Raw genomic sequence first — 26,588 nt, forward strand, 5'->3', positions numbered from 1 at the left:
ATGCAAGTTGTTTCTTGACAGCATGTGTGATTAAAAAAAAAAAAAAAAAAAAAACTCTACCCAGCTTCACACTATGTCCCGCTTTGTTTTAGTGCTGAGCCAGCGCCTGCATTGTCCTGAATGTAAATCATTCTTTAATGTTATGCTTAAAAAGAAACATCCAAAGAACAATTTAAGACTGATCTGTGAATACAGGCAGTGTACGTGCATGGACAGATGTGTGTGGATCCACCCTGCTGTGCGTTGCTCCCCATTAAAGCCGGGACTGTGTCGCCCCCTGCAGCTGCTCTCCATCACAGCAGCAGTAGACAGCATTTCCTCTGACAGAGAGGGGAGACAGGAGGGAGGAATCACCATCACTCCTTCACAGTCTAGCCACAGCGGCTGAAGAGCTCTGATCAGATCTCTACTGACCTCCACTGGTGAAATAATGTATACTATGTTAAGGTGGCCGCCACAGTCATGAAAGGATGGAAATATTGTAATTGTTATAATAAGAACTTAAAAACTGCAATGCGTTTTTTTTTTTAGGGTTACCAACCTTCTTGGGCCCCTCACAATAAAAGCAAAAAGTCTAGTTGGGGCTCCTTGTCGTGTTTCAGATCTCTCAGAGTTGTTAGTAGTTCCACCAAACAGACAATTCCCCTCTTAAATTAAATTAAATGGTTTCACCACAATAGTTGTTTGGGACCCAAGGGAGGTCAACATATCCAATATGAAAGGAAAGATTAGGCTACATAAAAGTGTTTTTAATTAAATACATTTGTGAAACAGAACTTTCCATGCCATTAATAATATTATGTCCCCCCCTAGGGTCATCTCGTGACCTGTTGGAGAGGCCAGACCCTTACGTTGTAATATATATTGTGTGTGTGTGTGTGTGTGTGTGTGTGTGTTTGTGTGTGTAACAGCTGAAGTTTGTTTGCAAAATCAAACTAAACGATGTTATTATTAGCCTATTAGATTATACAGGAGTTATAAGGAAAAAAGGGAAATCAACCATTTCCCCAGCAGCAGATTATTTCGACCAGAAGGGGGAGGCCTATACACAAGACCAGCGCACCTACTGGCGCAAAGTTTACGAGAAATCTTCACTTGCATCACTCGGGCTGTGTCCGTGGTTAAGTCAGCATCTAACCATATCGGGCAACTCTGCTTTCAACGTGTTAATCATGTTTTATTCAGTTTCTGTCAACTGATGTGGAGACCGTCTACAACCCCGACTCCTTCATCCCTGTTTTCATTCAGACTCCCCATTTCAGAGCCCAGCATGTTTCTCCCTTCCCCCTCCTCACTGCGAGCTGCGTGAAGTCGCCCCAATACCACCGGAAATGAGGAGCATTGCCCTCAAAGTAATGGTTTCTTTTCAGAATGGTAGATGTGCTTCCAATTTGGAACATTTTCATAGCTGCATATTAGTTAATAGTAAAAAAAAAATTGTATAACTTCAGCAGCAAACACAATTAAAAACCAGATGAGAAAAGAGAATATAACAAGATATATCATATGGCGTAGATTGTAACATACTGTATGAATGCAAAGTATGACAATATAATTTGAAAGAACCACAGTAGGCCTATATAAATATCCCAAATTTATAGATATAGAAATATAATATAATTTGTCGATACACAACTTATCATACATGCAAAATGCCAAATGACAGATTTCAAAAATGTTAAAGCAATGCATTTAGTTGCCCAATAGAACATGTGTAAATGTCTGACACTGACTTTCCCCTTTGGTTATGATCTAAGCTCTAAGAGGTATTTACGGATCTAAACTAAACATTTTTTTACGAACATTACATATCTGTATATGCCAGATTCATTGACACAATTTCATCTGCAGTCAATTGCCAGGGAAATAACCCCACCCTAAAAAGATGTCCTTTAAACATCATCAACGTTTTAATTTGAAGGTGTGTACAGGAAGTTCGGTTATTTATTGCAGTGAGTTTTATAGCGGTCTTTTTTTTTTGTAAGCAGGGATTTAGGAATGTGGAGACCAGCAACTACGTCACCCTGAACTCGCCTGGGGCCCCGTTGCAAGAAAACTTGTCCAAAGGCTGTGACTTAGTAACACAAACCCTCTGGTAAGTTGTCTTAATGAAGTCTTTCAGTATTTTACAACATTTGAAATTCACAATACTCAGTCATATAGGATACTGTTGTAGTTACGTTTTTAAAGTTTTGCCCCACACGTTGACAAAAATGTCCGTTAGCTAGCCGTGCAAGTAAAGTTAACTTGAGAGGTTTGAAAAAAACCTTACCCGAATTATCTTTACATGACTGACAATTTGTGAACTGTTTTGGACCTAAAACAACATCTTTACCCCTGCTTAGACAAGTTCAAGCATGTGTGCCATTGTTTAGGTCAAGCAAGGGTATAAAAAGCCTGCTCCAACATGAAGTGATTGTTTCGGAAACGTGATGCCAAGAGATTACCGTTAGCTGTATTTGCTGTTAGCAAGGAAACCATTTTCGCTAAAACTCCTCGTGCTCATTTGCAGGTATATTAGGTTGCGTTTCATTGGTTTGCTTAAGTCGAGTGGGCCACTTTAAGGTGCATTGCTGTCTTTCCCACAGGACGTAGTCCATCTCCCACACATTGTAGGGACACATTTGCTGATTGCATGCAGTGTTTTGATAACATTTCTCTCCCCAGGGACGCTAGTCTCTGTCTCCATGGTAACGTGGCGGACGCCCAGCGTCGGCGTTGTCGCGTTGAGCTGCCTGCAAGGGGGCGGAAACGGAGAGGAACAACGGGTCTTCGATTTCATTCTCTCCGTTAAGGCATAATCTGTCGAAGATGGTAAGGAGAGCACAGCTGCATTCAGGACAGCGACAGCATAATAGGTAGATGGAGATTGCCTCGACAGTGGTGGAATCTGTCCTCTGTTGTTTTACTTTAAAGCAGATGCTGCTGGCTGTCTTTTTTTCTTTCTCTTTCTTTCTGTGATTGTGTAGCTTGTATATATTATGCTCAATGTGAATTGTTGAAATTTGCACAATGTCAATGTGGATTTAAAACATCTCTTTGGTCTTTGTTTCAGCCATTTCACAACGGAGCATACTACCCCTACACCAGTGACACCCAGGGGACCCACTCATCAGCAGGGGTCCCATCCCTCCTGAATTCCCCACTCAGCCAGCACTCTCTGCCTTCAACCAGCATGACTCCATCCAGTGGAGCCGCCATCATCCCTCCTTTCAAGTTCCGCCCGCGCAGGGAGAGTGTGGACTGGCGGCGAATTAATGCCGTGGACATAGACCTGGTGGTGAGCCAGCTGGATGTGGACGCCCTGCAGGAGCACATCAGCGGTGTTACATTCTGCAGCTTGGACGGGGAGCGGTGTCAGCGGTGCCAGAGCCCTGTGGACCCAGCTCTGGTCAAGCTCTTGCAGCTGGCCCAGCTCACAGTGGAGTGGCTCCTCCACTGCCAGGAATTTCTCACCCTCAACCTGCGTGCGGTGGAGGAGCGTCTGGCGGCCGCTGACAGGGACCGCGAGCAGCTGCTGGCTCAGCAGAAGAAGCTGGATGAGAAGGTGAAGACACTAACTGCCGAGCTCAAGCAGAGGAGGAGGGTTATTCGCACCCAGCAGTCCATGCTTACGCCACGAATCAGCAGCAGCCACAAGGTACCGCTGACACGCTGAGCGCTCACTCTCTGGGGGTATCCGTTTCCATTTGCATCTCAAATATGTTTGGCAAGCCGTCAGCTAGCTTCATCATCCCCCAGCCCCTTCGCTCCCCCTCTTTAGGGGCCCCAACAGTGTCATCGTTCACAAGATCTATTCACAGCTCTGGCTTTGTGCATTTAACACTAGGGTTTGGAGGGAAAAAAGGAAATTGTTTGAAGGCTTGTATCAGTGCCTGACAATATATTGGTCCTAAAATGGTTGCTATGCACTGTAAAAATCGGCTGTGGCAGCCTTGTTTTGGTATGGTTATAATAAGCTCTGTTTTGAGACTGGAAGAATAGGATTTAGCTGCAGAACAGATGGTGTCATTGGCAACAATACGTTTTTTCAATCCACTTACAAAAGGGGGGCAACTGCAGTCATCAAGATGACCAGCTGACTCCCACTTCCCCCCACCCTCACATGTCCTTGTAGAGCATTTTGTCCTCTTTAGTGTTGTTGAAGACGTGTATGTTTTAGATTCTGTTGGATCCCTCTGCCTGTAAATATTGTCTCTGTTAGGTAGCTCACTTACCATTTGGTTATTTATACCCCAAAACCAAAATCTCCCTCTGTCCTTCCTGTGTATTGCTGCAGCTGACCTAACCAAGCGGTTGCCAAGGCAACAGATATAGTGTGTCATGTCAGCATGTGGTTGCTAGGTGTGCACCAGAAGCTCAGCTAACAGAGGTGGCTCAATAATTGATAGAGAGGTTTGTTCCCTTCAGGACCTTTGGCGTTTGTTGCTTGCCATGGCGCCACGTTTCTACCAAATACACACACAGGGCTCTAACTTTATTTCAATCTCAAATTCCACAGTTATTCCAAAGCCTTTAAAGGTGCAATATTTAATACTGAGAGCTAGTTTTTAAAATACTTACTGCGGTACAAATTCAAAATTCTGGATAGTCGTCTCCCCCGCCCCCTCCTCCCCAGACTCGAAGTTCACTGAGGCTGCCAGGCTGAGACCTCAGCATCCACAACTATGTTGTTAGATACTTGTCTCCCATAGCCAGACATCACTCCGCAGCACAGCGGAGTAGCTAACGTTAGATGCTGCTACTTTAAAAGTCATAGAAGCAAGTGCTGACGCGAAGCTCTGTACCCGACTGACAGACACACTTTTTGGCTTAGAATTACAGTAGAACCACTAAAAAATACACCAGAGATTACATATTGGACCCTTAATTTAATTCCAGCACTTACAGACATATTCATTGTAGCGACGCACTTCTTTTCCGTGTCATGTGGCACCCGTTATCTTGGCAGCCGTATGTTGAGACAAGATATCAGTAGAAGCAAGTTTAACAGTCACGATGAGCGGCAGAGTTAAATGTACTGTGTCTGTGTGTGTCTGTGTGTGGCATAGACACCATCTAGTCTAGTTGTTAAGTGATAGGGAGCTGGAGTGTGGTGATGCCTGCCGCAGGGAGCAAATCAACATCACTTACGCTATCTGTCTGTTGAAAAACACATGCCTGAACTCAGCGGACGTTCCTGTTTGGAGCGTAATCTCAGCGTCAAACTGGTCTTTGTCTGAAACCTCATTTACTACTCCCTATATAATAGGCACCCGGTAGTTTTGGACTACACAAGATTTTGGACTATAAAATGTGACACCTTGCATTTTGGGATTGTTAGCAGAAAGTAGTGAACATACTATAAACACTAATTATTTATTACATTCTCGAAATTTTGGACAAAATATAGTGCATTAATTTCCCGCAGAAACTTCAGACACAAAAATAAAAAAGGCACAGCTAGTAACAATTAGTTGATTGTCGGAAGAAAAAACATCAACTACTTTGATGGTAATGGATTAACAGTTCAATCTCCTCTAATGTGAAGATTTTCCGCCTTTCCTTGTCTGTAATTAAAGTGAAGTTTTGAAGTTATCATGGGAGCTATGATGGATGTTTGTGGACTTTTAAAGACCAAACAGTTAATCAATTAATTAAGAAAATCTTCAGCCTGACTACGCTGACTCACTCTGACATTAGTATCCATTTATTGAATAATAATTTCACTTTTTCAAACCTCTGTGCAGCATAGGAAAACTACACAAAACACATCGCAATTTAATTTTAAAATCACTTTTTTAAATTTTGTTTGATTCTCATTTTAATTCTAATTTTACGAGCCGACTGCATCACAAACACTACTAATTTCTTCTGTGACTTTTAAACAGACTGTATAAAATAGGTTTTGAAGCGCTACACTGCTCTCCCTTCTCTTCATTGAATCCTCTGTTTACAGGCTCGTGGTGAAGTGCTATAGGTGCCAAAAAAAATCTATGTTTGGTACTGCCAATTTGTTTTTTTTTGTCGTGGTTCATGTGTGCGTTAAACATTACACTTCATGAGAAAGTCATTGTGGCAGACAATCGTGATATCAATTCTAAGCTAAAAGATCGTCATTCGTATTTCCCCCCGAATCATAACTAAATAGAGAGGGATTTCGGAAACAACCCTGACTTAAGTGATTGTCTTTTGATTTATGAACCAGTTGTTGAAGTTCAATGAGCAATGTTAAACATATGTTACTGAAAATGTTGAATCCCCATCAAACTTCAGACCAACATCTCCCTGATACTTCATCTAAACTGTCTTTTCAGTGTTACTCCAGTGTTTGTTGCTTGAGATTGCTCTCATTTTGAAAAATGCACAAGGGGATATATTAATGCCTGTATTATCTTTGTTTCTTTTAGTGTCCACATTGTGATAAATCCTTCCTCAATTCCTCATTTCTCCAGCATCACATGCAGCGCCGCCACCCTGACGAGTATGAGATTGGTAAGTCGGCCAGTTATGAAGGTTTGCTTAGCAGTTTAGAAGAGAGAGAGAGATACTACACTAAAGGTAGTAGTGAGATAAATCACCTACTCTGAAGACACATTACAGGATTTGAGGATGGAGTCTTGTAGGGCTGTACCCAGGGTCCAAAATAAGCACCGTCGACCATCCAAATGCTGGTAAACTGTCCATGTGGCTGGTAGATTTGCATCACTCACCTTCCAAAAAACAATAGTAATGTATTGAATGGCTGGTACAATTTGAACATTTGCTTCCATTTGGCTGTTAAACGAAAAAAGTAAATTTTTAACCATGAACCTAACTCAGAATTTTGCCAATCAAATCGGATTAAGCTGTTCAATACGCATATTTGACTATTCAGTCTTTTTTTCAGCAATGCTTGACCTGCCAGATTTTCCTGCCAGGGGTTCAACGTGAAGTAAACAAGCCAAGTTAGTCTCTGAGCTAATGTGCCCCATTTTTGACAGCAAGAGACTAAAGCTTCACTTCCTCTGTTTTTACCTGTCACAATAATGGCGCAGCTTAAATGAACTTAGTGCATTTCATTAACAGGCAACTCAATAACATAGCTTACACTACGCTAACAATATTTTTCCAGATACTAGAAACAAAAAACAGAGACAATATCGTATGATGTTGCTGTGAGCTGTAAATTCACAAATCTGTTTTAATTAGGGAAACGAAAAGCACGCTCACTCTGTAGCTACTTGTGGGAACAGAAATTCACAGAGGAGTAACATTAGCTGCACACTGACTGACCAAAAAAAAATAAAGACTGCTCAACTCGACAAATCTCAGTTGACTGATGGGTCCTGACTAATGATTTGAAAATTGGACAGCAGGAAAACGGGGCAGCGCTAGAGTTTTTGCGGGTTCCTTCACATTGTATCATTACATACAATATCTTAATTATTTCTCTTACATTATTCCAGAGTTACGGTCAGACAGTGAGAATAAATCTCAGATTGAAAGCCTTAAATTGGAGATCAACAATCTGAAGGAGCAGATTGTTCAGCAGCAACAGGACTTGCAAGCCAAAACAGCTCAGGTAGGAAAATGTTTGACAGAGCTGAACCAACTGGTCAGTGGATTGGGCAGTTGGTTACATGCCTGATTTTTGAATAAGCCTAAAAATAAAACTTAAAAATAATATTTAAGTTTCTACTTTTATACCAATCATTTGTGGGTTTGTCTCTTTTCTATTTTGTTTTGATTCCAGGAAAAAGAACAGCAGTCCATGCACAGGGACCTGCTGAGAGAATTGGACCGTTTTAAAGCTGAGGAGATGGCACGTATGGACAGAAAGATAGAAGACAGCAGAGATGGCATGCGCAGGGAGATGGAGTTTCTTTACACCAGAAATGTTCAAGCTCTCAATGTATGAAAATGATACTTGGGTAATCCCATCAGCAGCTTCTTTATTTCATATTCATTTGGGATATATTCTATTCTTTTTTTTAAACTATTTCACATTTATAGGAAGCAAATCAGAATCAGACAGCCAGGCATGAAAGACCAGCCATCCCTGTTCAATCGCAGCCCGAGAGAGATCTGGACAACTACAAAGAGATGCAGATGCAAGCCATGCAGAAGCTGGAACATCAAATGAAGAAACAGGTTTGTGTAGAGAAGAGATATTGTTCTCAAACCTAAAAGTGAATTAAGTTATTTTAAGTACAAAAAATATTCTCTTCTAGGACAAAAAGTGGGCCTCTAGGCTGCAGGAAATAAAGGCCCAACATGAGTCTGAAAAGAATCAGGTATGTTTTTAGAGATCTTCTGATACTATTTCTTGCTTTCAGATACAAGCACTGATCCGATACCATGGTGTCATTTATTGTATTATGTTTTAACATATGTCTACTACTATACCTGTATGGATGTGATACGATTTGTATCTTTGTTGTACAGCCTGACTTTTTGTGAAACAAACACAAACAATGCATGCCATAAAACAGTTTGACAGTTACTCATAACGGGAGAAAGAGCAAACTACTTTTTAAGTAGTTTTCTTTTAGGCTAAATTAGGTAGGGTACCAATACCAGCATTTTAGGCAGTATCGGAGGCTTTTTTCCGATACGGGTATTAGTGACATCTCCATTTATTACATTACATAACATGTCATTTAGCTGACGCTTTTATCCAAAGCAACTTACAATTGCTACATATATCAGAGGCTACACACTGCTGGAGCAACTAGGGGTTAGGTGTCTTGCTCAGGGACACATTGGTCATGTATCACAGACCAAAAACATATGTCAAATCCACTGTGCCATGACCACCCCATTATTATTTGGCATTTAATGCCATTAAAACTAGTACTCTATGAGTGAAATATTTAACAAGCTTTAGCTTAGCTTCAGACATGTGTTAAAAGCTGGAAAATGCATCTTCTTCCTGTTATCTTCCAGTTGCTGAACGAGTTGAGCAGAATGCAGTCGTCTGTGTCGGAGCACCAGGAGAGCAGCCACAGGCTGCAGCAGGAGATGGGCAGGAGGCTGCAGGAGAAGGAGCAAACCATCCGGGTTCAGAGGGAGCAGGTTAGCACCGACTCCCACTCACACAGCCATCACCGCCCAGTATGATTATGTCTGGAGAGGAAATGAGGCGGACGGTCAGCCCTTGTTGAGGATATCCTGTATTTGCCTCAGATTGCGTTGTATTGAGACATGCTGATACTGTACATTTGACGGGAACCATAGTGCACAGGAAGCTGATACTTTTCCTGGATACTTTTCCTTTTCCTGTTGCATATTTTCCCATGGTTACTAGTGGTAACAACAAGTGGTTTAAAACTACAGGTTCCAGAATTCTGGGGGCAGCAGACACAACAATGAGATAAAATGACCAGATATAACAAGTCCTAATTTTTCTTTAACCAGATAAGGAATATTTCCTCAAATCCACCCACCAAAATAGTGGAAGTACCAGGTAAGGATATTCCTTCTATAATGTTTTCATCAGCAAAGTTTTCCACTGAATGAAACTGCGTGTATGAGCTTAATACATTCATCGCATTCTCTCTGTTTTTCAGTCATTGCCAGTGCACCAGCTCCAGAGCCTAAACCAAAAAGAGTTGTACTTGGTAAGTTAGTAAAAAGCAGAATATAAAAACATTGTCACCCCACAGAGGCTGAGCATGTGCTTTCATGCATGAAGGATTTACATTTCAGATAGCAAAAATGAATAAAGCAGTGCTGTCACCACATTACCCCTCCTCTCTTTTTAACACATATTTTCTCTGACTCCCTGACTTTGAATGACCATTGACCTCATGTGCTGTCCAATTAGAGGAGCCAGTCTCTGCTATTAAGCTGGATCCTATACAGGAGCTGTCAGAGGAGGAGAAAGGTAAAACAGGAAATTAAACCAACAGAGCCGGTCGACTGCATGCTGTCTGCATTGATGCATCAGTCTGTGTCGGGACTAAGGTCATCTCTGTCCACACTTTTTGGAAAGCAAGCTGATTGCCTGTGACATTCGTTGCCGCCTGCGATGTCAGCATTGCTGTTCATTTCATCCATCCGTCATCTTGTTGCAAATAAACTTGTAGGCATTCTCTTCTTCTGCCTGCCCCATTGCAGTCACATCCATCTACCCAACTTAACAATTGGCATTGAGCTTGCTGTGAAAGTTGGCAAATGCATGCTCTTTTTTTCTTCTTTATGCCTCTGCTGCCTTTAATTGGTGCCTTATTATCCTTAAATGGCTGATTTATATGAGATTTCTTTTACAGACTCAAGCAGCTTCTCTGAGAGGAGGCCAGTGGAGAAGAAGCCAGAGCCTGTACCTGAGAAGAAGCACAGGATGACCACCAGTGCTCTGAAAAGGAACCCTAACATCAAGAAAGAGATGCGGCCAGATCTTGAGCAGGCTGTTATTGAGAAGCTGGAGAACCTGGGAGTCAAGCCTGTAAGTTCACGCTTTTCAAGTAAGGCTCAGCCTAACCCAATACCAGTTTTGTTCCGTCAGCCGCCATGCATCATACAACTCCGGGAGCATCCGAGCATAGCGTTTTGCCTGCCCAACTCGAGCCTGAGTCCTTCCTCTCCTTTTAACGCCCCTCCACTCGCATCAAAAATATACCTGGTGCATATTTTTAAAGACAGACGCTTTTCGCACACTTTTGGGACGACTGTCGACAATTTCTGGGAGAGACTGGTGGAAATTATGAATAAGAACCATTGTACAACCTACAGAACGAAAATACTATTACATTTTCTTTTACTGAACCTGTGTTGTAACTATTGCTCATAATGTCCTCTATCTCTTCTCAGGATCAGAGTGGTCTAAAGGACAAAGACCTCGCCTCCATCCTGGCCAAGGTGCATTCGAAACGGCAGAGCATTGCAAAGGGGATGCCCGAGTACTGGCGCCATCGAGAGGAGATAGCCAGCACTTTAGAGAGGAAGCTGGGCGGTCAGAGGAGAGGCAGCGACCCTGCTCCTGAGTCACAGGCCAGATCCAGACAATCGGTTCAAGGTGAGTCATCAAAAAGCCTCTTAGCACATGAGATCGTCTCGCTTAGTTCTTGCTCGGCCCACAGGCCAATAATAACCACACTGTATGCACTACTTTGTGCTACGTTGTTGTCATCCACTTTTGCATTAGCGGCTTGTAATTGGTTCTGACTTCGTGTGCATCCAACACTATCCGTCTAATCTGGGAAAGCTTGTTTGCTGCCACATAAACAGATTTAAGCTCTGACAGAGCCAGTGACTGATTCTCTAATTGTGTTTATATTATCTCTTTTTTTCTGCATGCAGTGTTACAGATCCGCCCTAGATCCAGTAGCCTACCATCCAGAGCAACCCAGGTGGTGTCTGGACCTGCAGTCAAACAGCCCAAGACCCCCCAGCCGGCACCAAGGATCAAGGCCAACACCCAACCCAAGACATCTACACCCAGGGCCGCTCTGAGGACCTTCACATCCAAGTAAAGAACAAACTGTGTAGACAATGTGGTTTATTGTTGTTTTCTATAAATGTCTCATTGGTGTTGAAATGTGTCAATAATCAAATTACAAGAATTGAATGAAAATACATTACATATAATAGGAGCTGTCAAAGTTATTACAAAAAGGTTCTATCTGATTTTTATTCAAGGTCCGGGAAACAAAATAACATTTAATCAACTCACTCTTAGCTTTTAAGCAACATACTCTCTTTTCCTGTTTAACATTTGTACCGATAACAGTACTTTGAATTTGGTGCTGCTACTCATTGGTACCTTTTTTAGGTTGCCTACTCATTCAGTAATAACAAAATATGTGTTTCAGTTGTAAAAACAAGTCAAAACCTATTATTCCAATTTACATTACAACATTTTACATACCACACAAAATAAACTTTGGAATTATATAAATTATAATTATATTATATAAAAAACGTTTAAAACTCATAAGGATTTATCCTTTTTCTGGACTTTGAGAAGCCCTGACCTATACTACAGATGCAACCCAGAATTTTTTTATTTGTCAGTGTTGCAACAAAGTGGATTGCATCTGAGGTTGCACCAAACAAGTTAGAAACAAGTTACGATAGAGCTTTTTGATATTAAAGCAGGAGCACAGACTAAACTCCTTTTTATTTAAAATGACGCTGAGATGCACACACATGGTCCGGTAATGCCACCTGGAAATATCAGGGACTGCCCCCATGATTACAATAACAAAGGACACCCCAAAGCTCTTCAATTACGCATTACTTTCCTCATTACAGTTTGTACAAGAGCTGAAAACATAGGCCTACTTGACTTGAATTGGTTTACTTGTTACTGGAAATGAATGATTGTTGGCTGTGCTTCTGTCCTTCAGTTATCAACTTGGAAACTCTTTTAACAAAACATAGCCCCAGTTTTCCACTTCTGATTCCACGTGAATTTTTTTTCCCCAATGCTCATGAACGCGCCGTCGGTATTAGGCTGAACAGGAACCATTAGTTGGATTTGTTCAAGTGTTTACTTCAGCAAAATGCTTTTTCCAAGATGGAAGTATTGCAGAGACTTATGGATGCAACATATAAAGTGACTATATTCATACAGTTTGTCATACAGCTCTGCAACAATGTTTGATTGAAGTTGAGTTAGTATGAACAAAGTGGTGAGTTTAGTGGTTAACTAGCTAGTTATTGTTAACACTCAAACTTAGAGTCAAACCTGTGTGACGCTGGTGCAACAGATTAAAAATGCATTTTAAGGAAATAAAATGATATTAAGATATCCAGTTTATAATATAATGAAAGTGTATAGATTACATTTGTTGCCGTATGCTGAATTAGGTCTGACAGTATTTTAAATAGTTAATATTTTATATAGCGTTAAAAAAAACAAATGTTGTACAATTGGTAAAAAAAACAGTTTCTGTGATTCTTTAGGACCCCTCCTTTCAGTTCAGATGAAGAATCTGAAGAAGAGGACACAGATATGGAGGACAAACCGCTCCAAAAACAGCAGAGGGGCAAATCACCACAGCCCAGACTAAACCAGGTCCAAATCAGAGCAAGCAAAGCCAGTCCGGTCCAGGCTAGGCCGGCTCCAGCCAGCCACTCATACTCCTCTAACCCCCAGCAGCCCAGGGGGCCAGTGGGCAGTGTGACCAGGACTACAGTCACAAAGATAGAGAGTGATGAGGAGGAGTGGTCAGAGGTCAGCGAGCTGCAGGAGATTGACCAAAAGCGTCTCCAGACTTACAAAGACCAGAACGGCAACGTGGACAAGAGAAACTATGGCATAGGTAAGTTTTCCATTGTCCAAACTGCCAGTTCAAAGCATGTACATCAAAATTATTTACCCCTAGTCATAAAAGGGTTACATTTGATAATGGTGAATAGGCTAGTTTGGGACGTTTTTCCCTGATTAATAAATATAGAAAAATGTGATCAGTCTCGACCCGATTCCAGGTTTTCTTTAGTTTTTCATTTAATGGTATGTTTGGCCTGGTTTTCCCAAATTCAGAAAGCAAACAACTTAACAATGACGCTAAGCTGAAGAGAGGCAGCCGGGGGTTTTCAGGGAAGATGTGGAGTTCAATTTATTCTCCTGTTTGGTATTTGCCAGAATCTGGCCAGCAACATTCCTGTAATCAATGTTTTTATTAATGAATGAAATAACAATGGAACTACATAAGTGTGACAATGTGAATGGGGTTGCTGCTGGTGATGAACCTACAGAGAATTATAACCTGAATCTGCAGCTCTCCTTTGCTTTATGGAGCTTTATGGTGAGTTTCAGCTTCTTGTTTAGCTGTCCTGTTTTGTTTCTCATAGCATCATTTTCAGCAGTTTTCAGTAAAAAGACTTTTAAAGCATCAACAAACACAAACAACTTATTTTGTTGACTTGAGTAACTAAGTATGCCCGAAATGGCAGGAGAGTAGGGCTCTGTCTTATTTAACTTTGTATCAAAAACCAAACTTTGACTATGACTGCAGAAAATGTAGTCTTTTTTCAGTATTTTATCAAAACATAAATGTTGTTAGTGCAAAACCACTTCCCTTCAATAATATTATGTTGTTTTAAGGTAATACCTTAACCATGGGTCTTTCAGGTTAGGCAAACACAACGTGAGCTGCTGTAAACAGGTTAGAAGATAATTTCATGGAAAGGTGGCAAAACAAGGTTCTAAGTATGTCAGCGTGTGATTGAAAAAAACCACATCTATTTTATATAAAAAATAAACTAAATGACAGACCTCAAGGTTAACAACTCCAGAATCCACATCATCGTTGCTGGAAGATATAAAGACTTGGATACAAACCTAATTTATAGTTTTGTTATTTGTATAGTCAGATATGTAAAGTAGGTGTCTTTTGAAGAATGTTAGTAATTTATGTCGCACTTCATTCGTGCCAGGCACCATTATATTGTCATTATTTAGTTTGTACTTCTGTAAAATCTCAAATCTGAGAAATCATCAGTTAATAAATTGGTAGTGGAAACGGTAGTAATGAGTGCAGCAATGCGTTAACGTAACACATTTGTGTATTGAAGTTTATGAATTGTCTCTTTCTCCTAGAGAACAAAATCAATGACCTGGCCAGAAAAATGGAGAAGCAGTTTGCAGAGAGATCGATAAAGAAACCAGCAGGGGGCGTCAGCATCTTACCAGAGAGGAAGGACGAGGTTCAGGAACTCACGGTGAGATTCACTCTGTAATGGAACCTCAGTCCAAAACTGTACAAAATTGCTAGCTCATTTGATATCATGCGTCAGCCCCGTGCAGGTCAAGTGTTTGAATAATGTTTCTGTATGTGGTGACAGTACACCGATCTAGAAGAGAGCAGTGAGTGGGTGGTCTCCTCCTTAGAGGACAAACCGGAGACATTGAAACCAGCTCAGAGCTCTGGAACAGTGAGGAAGAGCCTGGACTCACCCAGTACCAGTGTCTGGGGAACATCCACAGGAAGGGGTCCCAAATCAGGTCAGTTCCAGAAATAACTTCAATATTGGAGGACATGTTGAAGTATTCATCCTTGATTTTGTGGCCATAAATCAGTGCAATACTCTACCCAACATTCCTTATTACATGTACAAATCCTCTTCATGCTTGACATAATAATTGTGTGTGGGTGTGTGTGGGTGTGTGTGTGTGTGTGTGTGTGTGTGTGTGTGTGTGGAGAGGTTAGGATAACCTTGTTGAGAAAGGGTGGGGGAGACTGGCTTTTAGGAATGTGTTTTGTAAAGTTGTATGTTCACATGTTTTGTATGCCACTTGCATTGAGTATTTATTGTTTTCCCTACCTGCTCAGGGATTACTCTCCTTGTTCTTATACAAGGTTAATCTTTAACTGTGCATTGTCCCTGTTTAAATAAAATGACATTACATATACAGTAATGGGTTGGTTTTATAATAAGTCGCAGTGATTGTTTTAGACTTGTCCAGTCTGTAAAGCAGTAGAGTTAACACAGCTGTCTGTGTTTTGTCCTGCAGGTCTGACTGAAGCGGGAACAGGAAGCACCCTAAAGAGCAGCCTGTGCTCTCTCAGTGACATCAGCGACTCCGAGGATATAAGCAATAAATAACAATAAACACAACAGCGGATCAGGTGATGTAGCTCTACGCCAAGCACAGACACAAAAGACCTCAGTCAACTCCTCTGACACCTACAGTCCATGCCAAATAGCCATATTTCATACTGTTATTATAGGGAAGCTATGATCAAGAGAGCAATACTTAACAAATGGACTTTGGACTCAGGTATACTATTTGTATAGAAAAGATGGCCATCAAATAAATGTGTTAAAGATAAATGAGATTACATCGATACATTTTTCTTTTTCTGTCTAACCTTATGCCTTGTGCCAATTCTTTGATAGCCTTAGATTATACTATTTTTTGTGTTTAACTCTAAATAGTCTTTTTTGTTTTGTATATTCACTAAATTATAACCCGTACCCCAAATCAGATGTTGTATGTAATTTTTGTACATCAAATTTTATAAAGCCTTCATGTGTTAAATGAAGCAGTGAGATGGGATTTTGTATAGCAAGTATTTATACAAGCAATAAAAGATTTCTTTGTGGAATACATACTTGAACTTAATTTTTACATGAAACGATCTGGACACATGCCATTTTTCTTTCTCCTAACAAGCAGAATAACCAAAACTGATTTATTTCAAATTAGTTTTTTTGTTGTCTTCACACTTTAATAAGATAATTCACATTCCCAGTTATGCAAGACTTCTTATCACATAAGTTTTAATATTAGGTAAACAAATACTAATTTACGTTACATGCAGTAATGCCACCTAGCTGGAAGAGAGCGCATTATGAGAAATGATTCTGCTTTGTGCTGAACCTTTCAGTCTGACTCAAAAGAACAAAGCAGGCAGATAGATAGGAAAGAATCAAAGGTGCTTCCTGATGAAAGACAAAACAGTCATAAATACTAAGTTTATAAAAACAACAACACAGCCTTATTGCAGGATCTGGGTTACTTTGCTTTAATAAGGTAATTTATATTTCCTGTAGCGCATAACCTCATTAAAGGAAATTAGGGATGTTATCGCTTCCAATACTGCCTAAAACACTGGTATCGGTATCAGGAAGTACTGACGTTTATGCACCGATCCGATACCACGTAGTAAAGCCCCTAAGAAAATCTACGTTAAAGTACTTTATTTATGTTCTTTTTCCTTTTGACTGCCAAACTGGATAATAAAAGAAAGTTCTGTGGTGTTCATTGTTTGTTCATGTCTCACAAAGAGTTTAACCTGAGCCAGACCGCCAATAAAGATAGAAATCCTATAACATCCATACAGGGATAGTAGTATACGATTGTTAAAATATATGACACACTGGTATCAGATCAGTACTTGGTATTGGTCAATACGAATGTTAAGGTATCAGAATCGGTATTGGGAAGCAAAAAATGGTATCGGCCCATCTCTAAAGGAAATTTTTGACTTGTGTTCGTGCTTGCCATGAGTTTGATTAGAAGACTGATACCAGTCATAGACACAGTAGATTTTCAAATCTTTAAAGTAACTTCACTAGCTCAGAAGTCCCCTCTGGCTCAGACGAAGCTGTCCCTGTTGAAGGTGACACTGGCTTTCCTTGTTGCACTGGTTGCAATGCTTGCTTGGCTCTTCCTGCCTTCATAAAACATCGGCGGCACAAGAGTCACTCTGGACGCCGTGGCCGGCAGCATGTAGGTCCGTCTGGTCTGGGCAGAGGCGTAAGTGGCTGCTCTGCGTGACCTTTCTGTAGAACTCTTGACATTACTGAAACAATAAAATACATGGTGAAGCTATTCTCAATTGTTCTACTCATTTAAAACAAAACATTTTTTGCTTTGATATGGTAAGCAACACAGCTAGTCATGGTCATAATTAAAGATTAAAGAGGAAATACAACAGTTTAAGTAAAAATATAGAGGTCTTATATTCACCTTGATGGTAAACCTTTTCCAGACAAGTAAGACAACACTGTCCCTCCACAGAGGAGAAGGATGGAGCCACCCCAGCCAATGAAAATTGCAGCTCCAAGTTCAAATCTGAATAGCAAGTAAGAAGAGTTAAGGTTAGTATTTCTGCACCTCTTTTTCCCTATTTTTAATGGTTATAAAAATCATACTCCTTTAAAAGTACTCACTTCTGTGGTAAGTAATTGGGATCCAAGAATTCTGTTATGATTTGGTTAGCCCACCATGAGTAGGTGATCATACCACAGAATCCTATCACAAAATATTTAACTTTTAACATCATGAGTGCATAATTGTCAAGTTTAATACTCAGAAACAACAAACATGTTGTTTACCTGATACCAGGTAGGTTATACCGCCTGCAAAGGTCACCCTCGTATTGGTAATCTCTGATCCGCCTATTTTAGTGCATTTCATCCCTATAAGTGTGAGGACGCCTCCAAAGAAACCAGTGATAACAGTGCAGACAGCGAGCGCTCGGCAGGCGTGTAGGAACGCTGAAAGAAAACAAGTGAAACAGTTTTTCAATCTTGAACCAGATGAGTAATAAATGTACCATTAATGCATTTAAAGCACTTTACCTAAAGGAATATCTATTTATTACTGCAGTGTGATCTAAAAACCAAATGAATGTCAATGCAAAACCTTTCAATGGAGCCAAATTTACTAAGGGATTGTATGCAAATTATTAATATGCATTACTTTGAAGTAATGGAGTGGAGGAAATTGTTTTTCCTACATATACATACATATAACATTTAAAAATGTAGCCCCTCTCCCACCGCAGTAATACTTTTACAGTCCCTAAATCTTTGCAACTGTTTTTAAGCTTGATACAAAACGTGAGTCATATTAGTTTTCCGAGTATCCTACCAGGCAGGGCCAGCATGGAAGGGTATTCCTTACAGTCAGACATCCCTGTGGTGTCTGAGACGCAGTCCTTCCACAGGTTGTAGTAGAAGTTGCCTGTGGTGAGCACGACATTGCTCACCTCGGAGAAAGTCCAGTACTCTGTGGGAAGGGTGGAACATACCAGGATCCAGCCAAACAGGCTGGACACAAAGCAGCCGATCTCCACGTACATCACTACCGTCCTGTACTCCATGGTGACGGCTGGTTCTCAAGTAGTAGAGATTAAAAAGTCTCAAGATGTGTTAAATATAGAGTACTGTCTGAGTTTGAACAACTTCCCACAGTGGAAAACTGGACTGAGCTCTTCCTCTGTGATTGCTGATGTGTCAGACCAGCAGTGTTGTTTTTTTACCTTATCTTTTAGACGGTTTTGCCTTGTAAGCATCCTTTAGGTTCCCCGCATTCAGGCAGAAGGTGTGAAGGTGTGCCTGATCATACTAACATTGCAGTTAACTCTTGTGTTTTTGGCTTCGTCATTATTGCAAATCAACCATTTGATTTGTTTCTTGAAATAGACATTTTCTTCTTTTATATCTCTATCTATAAAAAAAACTCTTAGATGTCGGATGGGCTTTGCATCAACAAATATGTATTGCTTTTGTTTGCACAATAGTCACACACTACATTATCTGCTGGGCCGGACAATACCAAGGCTCTCAGTAAAGTTTCTGGTAATTTGGACATTTTAAGGGGCGGTAGGAAGGTTGCGTTCTACAATCCTGGAACAGATTAGGAATTAAAGCATATTCTAATCAAATTTACAGTCAATGTGATAGTTCATTCTAGACAGAACAAGAGATAAGATATGTGTGTGTATTTGTATATACATATATATATATATATATATATATATATATATATATATATATATATATATATATATATATATATATATATATATATATATATTCTTTACTGATTAATTGCAGGGTGAGCTGGACAATTGAAATGAATCTATAGCGTTGCATAACCACAGCTAAAGCCATCTTGTAGAGAGAAGCCGGGTCATTTGACAGTCTTGATCGTCCACAGATGTGTGATTTTTCTTCTACTTGGAAAATGGAACCATGGGATATCTGCTGCAGAGTGAGAGTATTGTATCCTGTCAGAAACAACAGTAACAGTATACATCAGTGAGTACTTGGAAAATTTACTCTACTTCAGATTTCTGGAAAATTTGGAAATGGTAACTACTATAGTTTCACACTTGCAGGTTCTTTGTAGGAAGGAGATGTTTTTCTGTTCAATGTAAAGTAAAGTAAGTTAACAAACCTTGGGTGGTTATCTCTGCATACTGTTGCACCGTGAACTGTACAGCCAAGTAGAATGAGGAAACTCCCCACCAGGCCAAGGTATAGAGGGAGTCCAATTTCATAGCTGAGGAGAGTTAATTAAGTTAAAATTGCCTAATATCTTGTTTACTCAAATTTCCATGTTAATGTGGGTAATTCAAAGGACACGTTACCTCATTTTCGATGGATCTGCTTTGCTGTGTAAATACTCTGGAACCACTGTGTTTATGTATAAACAGTAACCAGTCATGTCTGATATGCCTGCATGACGGACACATGGGAGAAAAAACAAGAAAGAACCCGTGATGTTCTGAGCAGCTACTCTCAGCTGAGGCTTTGTGAATGCAAACAAATCACACTCACAGCCGACCAGGTGGAAAGCAGACGCTGTTATTAGCATCCTGTCGTAACTGCTCTGGTCTCCACCGGTGTGTGTGCACTCAATCCCGTAACATGTGAGCACTGTGCCAATAAAGCCGAGGCAAAGGCCAAACATCAGGAGCCCCCTGACTGCCTGCATGTATGCTGAAAACACACATCTGGGTCATGCATTCACTAATTCATTTATGTATTTTACATTATATGAGCACTGTGAAGACTCCGACAATAACATTTAATTGCGATAACAATATAATCAGTTCTTCAGTCAAACTGAAAAATATTTATTCTTTATTTTTTAAACAAATTAAAGTTTAGAATGAATTTCAGCATATATCTTTTCCCAGATAATACAGTAAGAGAAATATGAAGTAAACCATGCCTCTTTATTATCATCAAACATTTCATCTCTGTTATTTGTGTTGCTATAAGCTTGAATAGGGTCAAGTGCCAACTTAGATTGACATAATAAAAATATACAGGCTGACCAATAATCACTTACATAATTACAATGTTACATGTTTAGACATATCTAAACAAAACCAACAATGACCAGTCTTAAAATCTTAGCAAAGATACGGTGATTATGTAAAAAATAATTGACAATTAGACACTTATGTAATAATTGTTACAAGCCTAAATGTACCAACTTTTGACCGTCCACAACACTTGGAAGTCTACACAGTTCACCAGAGCCGTGGAGTCTTCGTAGCAGTCCCTCCACAGGTCAGACCAGTACCAAGCTGTCACTACAGAGGAGCACCCTGGACCCCCCAGCTGGGCCACCCTCCAGTGAGAAAAATATAAAATAAATGAACCGTTTTGGCACTTATTAACATATTAAGTCCACAGTCTTGTTTGCACTGCATTTCCTAATCACATCCCTTCTCTAAATTTGCCCTCCTACACATTTTTGCCTGCCACCAGCAATGAGCATGTAAGAGTAGGATTGCCACAACAGCAAGGATAAATTGTGAGTATGTCAAACAGAAATTCAGCACATAAAAATGGCAGCCCAGTGATTTTATATTGCACTTCTGCAAAAGTTGGTAGACTCACAATAGACAGATGAAAGGTTAAAATTGAAGCAGCCAAGGCTAAGACATTCTGATGGTGAAGTATCAGGCTCAGCTGGAGCATCATTTATCAAGCTTGCTTTGTACATTTATTAAACCAATGTTGGGGCAGGGCAATATGCCCAAAATCTATTATACAGATACACAGTAGGTCATATTTTTCAGATTTTTCTGTATGCTCCTGTATGAATTAAATAAATGACCAATGAAAAGTAATGTGTCATTTTATTTTATAAGGATAAGAACGTGAAGTGTCACCCAAATGATGTACATATTGCCATAGTGCAGTATGGCTGCTGGTTTTTCAACATAGTGATAGAACCAATATAGGAAAATGTATACAAAATACTTTTTTATTTTAATATATATATTGTCACATTGCAGAGCCCAAAGATTATGACATTTTGCCATTTCCAAAAGTTGTTTCAAATTGACACCACAACAAAACAAAATTTTATCATATGCAAATCAATTAACATTTATTATTTATTATTATGCATAGGAAATCTTGTACTCAGGAAACAGAAAAAAAAAGACACATTGACACTCCGATTGGGCCCATTTACACAAACATGTTGCCAATTCAGCTCAATTCACTTTGGATAACACATTTTTCATGTTAGCAATCAGGTTAATAGGTATTTTTTTGTTGACATTTCTAGGGTTCTTAGATTGTTTTTCTCTTGGGCTAAAGGGCATCAGATGGATTCTTCTATTTGTTTCTTCTAACTCTTGTTTGCTTACCTCCAGTGGTCCATGGCAAGGGTGCAGGCCACAAAGCCCCAGCCCACAATGCAGAGCAGCAGGCCCAGGATCTGAGCCAGTATCCTACACATCTCTTCAGTCTGGTAAATAGAGAGCCTTTACGTATTAAGATTGTAGAAGATGAAAAGTAGAGCCAATAGTACCAAATGTGAAGCTATTTAATGCCTAACTATCTTGTGAAGGACTAAGTCCACTAATAATTCAAGAAAAGAAAAGAAAAGCCTCAAGGGCTTTGCTTCAGATGTAAAACTGTAGATCCAATCTTCCTACAACTGCCTGTGTTTGTGTGAAGGTTTTAAAACCAGAAAAGCAGACACTGTTTACTGTCAACCAGACCTAATAAGCCTGGCGGAGTTGCTCTTTGTTGTTTAAATTTGATCAAACATGGATGTATGCCTTAGTTATAATGAATATACATGATTCCTGAATGTAAATCATTATAGATGACAATCATGATCAGGCAGCAAACTGTCTACTAATCAATTCAGTAAAAAAAAGATTTGTAAGATTTGATATCTATTTATAGAACACAACACATATCGCTGAATTTGCTTTAACCACCGATTTACACATTGAATAGAAAAGCATCATATCATGAGTCCGTCACGTGTATTCATACTGTATTTGTCACATTATGACTCACATTTATTCAAATATAAGATTTTTTAAAGAACTGTTTAGTCTTAATACTCGAGGTGCCTGACGTAGTTGGGCCCGTTAGTGACTCAGATCCCGCCTCGGATCCTGACCTCCACGTTGCAGAACGGGTGGTTTGCCCAGTCTGGGATGACTGCCTTAACTTGGCTGTGCGTCCAGATTTGGACACGCGTTCTAAACTCGAGGAAGTGCCAGACAGGTCCGACTGCTTAGACTTAGGCAAAAACTCTGACTCTGAGGCCACCTTGGTCTTGAATGAGATCTTGGACACAGTGGACAGAGGTGAGGTGGGCTTGTTTTGCTCGAGGTCTGGTAGTGGCTGGACATTTATTTCCCTGGAGAGAGAGAAACACATTATCGTCAAACATTACAGGGCTGCTGGATCCCTCCTTACTTATATTCTCACTACGCTCCATGTATGCTGTAACTGAGATTTTTCAAAATATTGAGGCCAGGAGTTCTCCCAATGCACCTAATGTTTTTAAAATAATTTATTTGTTCAGTCAACTATTCAAGTATGTTTTGGGTGTTTTCCAAACATAAAGAAATGCGGTTTGTTGCCCCTCCACACATCATTCAGTCAAAACACTGCTGCCACAGACCACCACTTAGTAAATCCCCCCCAAAAAAACCTAAGGACATGCCCTCGTGTCCCCATAGACATGTCGTCTATGGTAGCTGTGGCTTTACAATCATGCAAAACCTACATTACAGCTATTGCATTTACAGAATACTTAATAGCTCTACAGAACCAAGCAAATGTATCAGCTGATAAGTATTTGCCCTCACTAGGAAATCATCTAGATGAGGAGTAGCAGCAGAGTAGTTTACTCACTATAAGCAGTTTAAATTAATAGATATTTTATGACAAAATGCGTATTTGCTTTTTCCCGTCAGATGAAAAGATCAACACTCTTATACCTTAAAAAAAGAAGAAAAAAACCTTCCGAGCCTGGCTCTGATCAAATTTAACATAGTCCACCCATCAGCACCTTCTAAGGTCACTAATGGTTATGTCTTATGTTTATTTAATCTACACAAAAACTGAAGGGTAAGAACAATAATTTTCTTTGTGGAGACTCCAGAATTAGTGAGATGTAGCGGTGCTTGTAGGTTTAACTGTTTCTCCCCGATTGGCAATCTTTCTGCCAAGGTATGCTTATTCGTTTATGGCTTAATTACACCAATGGCTTTAGGGTTGTACTACAAGGTGAGGGGGGGCGTACCCACAGTGTTTATCTGCACACCCTCACCTTTCACCTGCTCTTTTCAGCCTGATGCATTTTGGATAATGAGTCATTTTACTTATGCAAAAGGCATTTATTAAGGAAGTGAAGTTATTTAATCCCTTCACCTAACATGTTACAACAACAACAACATGTACAGTACAAGTGCGTGTCTGTACTCACATTTCCTCTTCTCCGCAGATCGGCGTGCACACTGACCACAGATAGAAGAAACCACCAGTCATGTGAAAGGCCGAGCCGACCCAGCCGAGGAACAACGGGGTGCCAAGGTCATATCTGTCAGTGTTAAAACAGATATTTTTTTAGGATTGATGTTTTAATCTGATTGATTATAATGATTAATGTATTGTTTTTCTTGCTCAAACAAAATATATAGTTACATTTGAGGCTGTTCACTTACTTTAGTCCATCAAAGTTAAGGCTGAAGTATTCAAATGAGACATAATGTGCATAAACAGCATACCCACATGTGGACATCAATCCTGAAGAAAAATCATGTTGAGTGTTAAGTTTAGAAAATACTGTTTACTATGCAATGTTGCCTTTAATAAGAACAAAAGACATCAGTGTTTCCCAACTTGGGGGTGGGACCTCCATACAGTTCAAAAGATAAATATGAGGGGGTCACAAAATTGTTAGCAAGACTTTTTTTTTTTTAAGTAAAATAATTTATTAATTTAATTCATTTATCTTTTTTTAATTTTATTGCTGGATAAAATTAACTCTCCAGGTCTCTAAAGTATAAAATATTCAAGTAAAACAATGGAGGGAAATTTCTTTCTTTTTAGGGCTCACAAAACAAAATATGGGAAAACACTAATCTATCTCATGATAGATTGTACATACATCTGCTGATATCAATTACTCTAGAAATTACCGCTGATTATATGGCAACATCCACTGGCGTAGATCTTCTTGTACTTTGACCGGTCTTTTCCCCCAATGAAGGTGCACTCCATGCCCATCATACCAAGCACAAACCCCACGACGCCGAGGGAAAGAGCTGCCATCAGCAGACCTCGTACTATCTGGATGTGACCTGGAGTCACACAGTAAGACACAAATAGACATTAATGACTAGTCTTGATATGAGAGGTGACACTAAGTTTGTTAGATAGGGTGGAAAGTGTATTACCTACCCTCCACAGACCAGAGCACAGGATAGTCGTAACAGTTACTGATATTAATTGAGTCCGTAACACAGGATCTCCACAGGTTGGACCAGTACCATCTCACCTTGATGACGGCAGAGCCCCCCATCCCCCCAATGGCGCTGATCTTCCAGCCCTCCATGGCCATGGTGCAGGCAACAAAGATCCAGCCAACAACGATCATCAGGAAACCCCAGATCTGGACCACACGGATCTGCATCTCCCAGCTTCTTGTGAGTTGATCTGCTATGTAGATTTAAGATCCAAGGAAGCTCTTGCAATAGGTTATTTCCAAAAGGTTCTATTTCTGATCATCGATTACTCATCCACAATTAAAATTGTGATGCTCTTTTTTGTTATTTCTTTAAATGGCAGCCTGTTACTCATGCAGAAGACATGTACATCCTGAGCTGGACTACTTAATTCACATTCAAACAGATACACATCAGGGGTGTGCTGTTGTTCCAGCTAGTAATGTACATGTGGGTGAGAGACAACAGTTGCTCAGGTTCCCATGGGCCACAGTCGAGAGTTGTTAAATCTGGACTGAGAGTGCTCACCTAAGCATTTATCTGAAATTACCAAAGCAGCTTCATGCCCCCATCGAAAGTTCCCTTATTTGCAGACGTAGTATAAAAGAAGGATCTGTTTACTGCATCAGCATAATATACCCAATAATATAGCCAAATTGATATATCCTGAAAATTTGAAACTTTTTGAAACAAAGGCAAAATAATTTAATTCCTAATTAAAGGGGGTTTCCAGCAATTTATTATTGTACTTTCAAAGAATTAGGGGACTCAACAGACTGATGGTCAAAATGAATTGCAGAGGCCAAGATATCTTGACTTTCAGTCCCTAGTTTTTAGGTATGGCTCCAAAAACACTGGATCCTACATATCTCACAATTCCCTTCAGTAGCTTTCTTTAGTAAGCCCAAACCGAGACACGGTGACATTTCAGGGTTATTTTTCTCAGACGTTAAAGTCATAGTAAAAGGAAAGTTAGCGTGTCTTTCGCTTCAGCAATCTGACATATACTGTGAAACTAAATATGTATACAGGGCAGGGCTTAGTTACACAAGGGTTTTAAATCAAACCTTTAAAATGTGATTGGATCACTGAAAAGTGGCCGTGGCTTTACAGAGCAATGCAGAGCTGCAATGAGTTGGGGAGACATGGAAATAAAAGTTTTGACTTCCAAACACACATTTCCTGCTGTATTCCTGTTAGCTATGGTCAGGTATGGTTTATATGATGGATGTTGCCCTAAATCAAATTTGATTTGATACATTTATGTACATGCCTTCAAGTTCAAGATGAGTCATCAAAAGCAATAATGTTCTACAGGAAGAGAGAAGAGAATATAAAGATATGTTTGATATAAAAAAGTATTGTTGGCATATAACAAGAGATAACTTAACAATTAAAGGGAGACAGAATTAGAACTTGTCATGTCATTGTCTCTTTACAAAGCTTCCATCAGAGCCACACATAACATTATATAACTATTTTCAGAGAGTGAATTGTACTTTTGTGTGAAGTAAACTGATATCTCTTTGTAAAATGGGGAGTTGCCCTTGATAACAATCTAGAGCATTTTAAATTAAATGATCACAAATATCTCTGAGTTCACATGTAAATATTACATCCTCTTTTTCTCTCATTTTAGCATATATATATATATATATA

The 26,588-nt window shown here is 39.8% G+C and overlaps 4 protein-coding genes across 11 annotated transcripts; 1 reads left to right on the forward strand and 3 right to left on the reverse strand.

Moving 5' to 3' along the window:
• The first annotated feature begins 1,947 nt into the window (after positions 1 to 1,947).
• On the forward strand, positions 1,948 to 16,023 carry dzip1 (DAZ interacting zinc finger protein 1). 6 transcript variants are annotated; one of them, XM_034864434.1, is made up of 19 exons: positions 1,948 to 2,095; positions 2,668 to 2,858; positions 3,056 to 3,640; positions 6,390 to 6,474; positions 7,428 to 7,543; positions 7,715 to 7,873; positions 7,975 to 8,112; positions 8,193 to 8,255; positions 8,908 to 9,036; positions 9,379 to 9,427; positions 9,531 to 9,581; positions 9,788 to 9,847; positions 10,233 to 10,408; positions 10,774 to 10,978; positions 11,263 to 11,431; positions 12,871 to 13,229; positions 14,510 to 14,631; positions 14,755 to 14,914; positions 15,425 to 16,023. In XM_034864434.1, exons 3-19 carry the CDS (start codon positions 3,176 to 3,178, stop codon positions 15,514 to 15,516), a joined length of 2,598 nt encoding a protein of 865 aa, XP_034720325.1. In that variant the 5' UTR covers positions 1,948 to 2,095; positions 2,668 to 2,858; positions 3,056 to 3,175; the 3' UTR covers positions 15,517 to 16,023. The 6 variants fall into 6 exon arrangements, with proteins under 6 accessions (XP_034720325.1, XP_034720321.1, XP_034720324.1 ...); XM_034864430.1 differs by having other exon boundaries at positions 2,668 to 2,814; XM_034864433.1 differs by having other exon boundaries at positions 1,949 to 2,095; positions 2,677 to 2,858.
• Positions 16,024 to 16,701: 678 nt separating this feature from the next.
• Positions 16,702 to 19,113, reverse strand: si:ch211-181l5.2 (claudin-10). The gene is made up of 5 exons (XM_034864543.1): positions 18,293 to 19,113; positions 17,755 to 17,916; positions 17,590 to 17,671; positions 17,387 to 17,491; positions 16,702 to 17,219 (listed from the first exon to the last, which is right to left on the reverse strand). Exons 1-5 carry the CDS (start codon positions 18,522 to 18,524, stop codon positions 17,012 to 17,014), a joined length of 789 nt encoding a protein of 262 aa, XP_034720434.1. The 5' UTR covers positions 18,525 to 19,113; the 3' UTR covers positions 16,702 to 17,011.
• Positions 19,114 to 19,225: 112 nt separating this feature from the next.
• On the reverse strand, positions 19,226 to 22,436 carry LOC117939313 (claudin-10-like). 3 transcript variants are annotated; one of them, XM_034864553.1, is made up of 7 exons: positions 22,015 to 22,436; positions 21,822 to 21,925; positions 20,652 to 20,788; positions 19,987 to 20,148; positions 19,797 to 19,884; positions 19,604 to 19,708; positions 19,226 to 19,433 (listed from the first exon to the last, which is right to left on the reverse strand). In XM_034864553.1, the coding sequence occupies exons 2-7, from the start codon at positions 21,911 to 21,913 to the stop codon at positions 19,337 to 19,339; spliced, it is 681 nt and encodes a 226-aa protein (XP_034720444.1). In that variant the 5' UTR covers positions 21,914 to 21,925; positions 22,015 to 22,436; the 3' UTR covers positions 19,226 to 19,336. The 3 variants fall into 3 exon arrangements, with proteins under 3 accessions (XP_034720444.1, XP_034720443.1, XP_034720445.1); XM_034864552.1 differs by having other exon boundaries at positions 21,822 to 21,922; positions 22,013 to 22,435; XM_034864554.1 differs by having other exon boundaries at positions 19,373 to 19,410; positions 21,822 to 22,428.
• Positions 22,437 to 22,474: 38 nt separating this feature from the next.
• si:busm1-52i16.2 (claudin-10) lies at positions 22,475 to 25,419 on the reverse strand. The gene is made up of 5 exons (XM_034864538.1): positions 24,886 to 25,419; positions 24,624 to 24,785; positions 24,147 to 24,228; positions 23,909 to 24,022; positions 22,475 to 22,834 (listed from the first exon to the last, which is right to left on the reverse strand). Exons 1-5 carry the CDS (start codon positions 25,115 to 25,117, stop codon positions 22,492 to 22,494), a joined length of 933 nt encoding a protein of 310 aa, XP_034720429.1. The 5' UTR covers positions 25,118 to 25,419; the 3' UTR covers positions 22,475 to 22,491.
• Between the last annotated feature and the right edge of the window lie 1,169 nt (positions 25,420 to 26,588).

Source organism: Etheostoma cragini, chromosome 24, assembly GCF_013103735.1.
Source record: "Etheostoma cragini isolate CJK2018 chromosome 24, CSU_Ecrag_1.0, whole genome shotgun sequence".
Classification (NCBI taxonomy): Eukaryota; Metazoa; Chordata; class Actinopteri; order Perciformes; family Percidae; genus Etheostoma; species Etheostoma cragini.

Bases quoted from the DNA above. Each gene is read 5' to 3' on its own strand.
- si:ch211-181l5.2 (XM_034864543.1), bottom strand. From the start codon at position 18,524: ATGGAGTACAGGACGGTAGTGATGTACGTGGAGATCGGCTGCTTTGTG. The intron at 17,917-18,292 runs GTAGGATACTCG...GTTTTCTTTCAG, and splicing joins TTCCATGCTGGCCCTGCCTG to CGTTCCTACACGCCTGCCGA. The intron at 17,672-17,754 runs GTAAACAACATG...ATTTTGTGATAG, and splicing joins TATAACCTACCTGGTATCAG to GATTCTGTGGTATGATCACC.
- si:busm1-52i16.2 (XM_034864538.1), bottom strand. From the start codon at position 25,117: ATGCAGATCCGTGTGGTCCAGATCTGGGGTTTCCTGATGATCGTTGTT. The intron at 24,229-24,623 runs GTAATTTCTAGA...ATTTTTCTTCAG, and splicing joins ATGTTGCCATATAATCAGCG to GATTGATGTCCACATGTGGG. The intron at 24,023-24,146 runs GTAAGTGAACAG...TAACACTGACAG, and splicing joins CTTAACTTTGATGGACTAAA to ATATGACCTTGGCACCCCGT.
- dzip1 (XM_034864430.1), top strand. The intron at 7,544-7,714 runs GTAGGAAAATGT...TTTTGATTCCAG, and splicing joins TGCAAGCCAAAACAGCTCAG to GAAAAAGAACAGCAGTCCAT. The intron at 8,256-8,907 runs GTATGTTTTTAG...GTTATCTTCCAG, and splicing joins ATGAGTCTGAAAAGAATCAG to TTGCTGAACGAGTTGAGCAG.
- LOC117939313 (XM_034864553.1), bottom strand. From the start codon at position 21,913: ATGTGTAGGATACTGGCTCAGATCCTGGGCCTGCTGCTCTGCATTGTG. The intron at 20,789-21,821 runs GTAAGCAAACAA...TTCTCACTGGAG, and splicing joins CTTGCCATGGACCACTGGAG to GGTGGCCCAGCTGGGGGGTC. The intron at 20,149-20,651 runs GTTGGTACATTT...GTGTGTTTTCAG, and splicing joins AGTGTTGTGGACGGTCAAAA to CATACATGCAGGCAGTCAGG.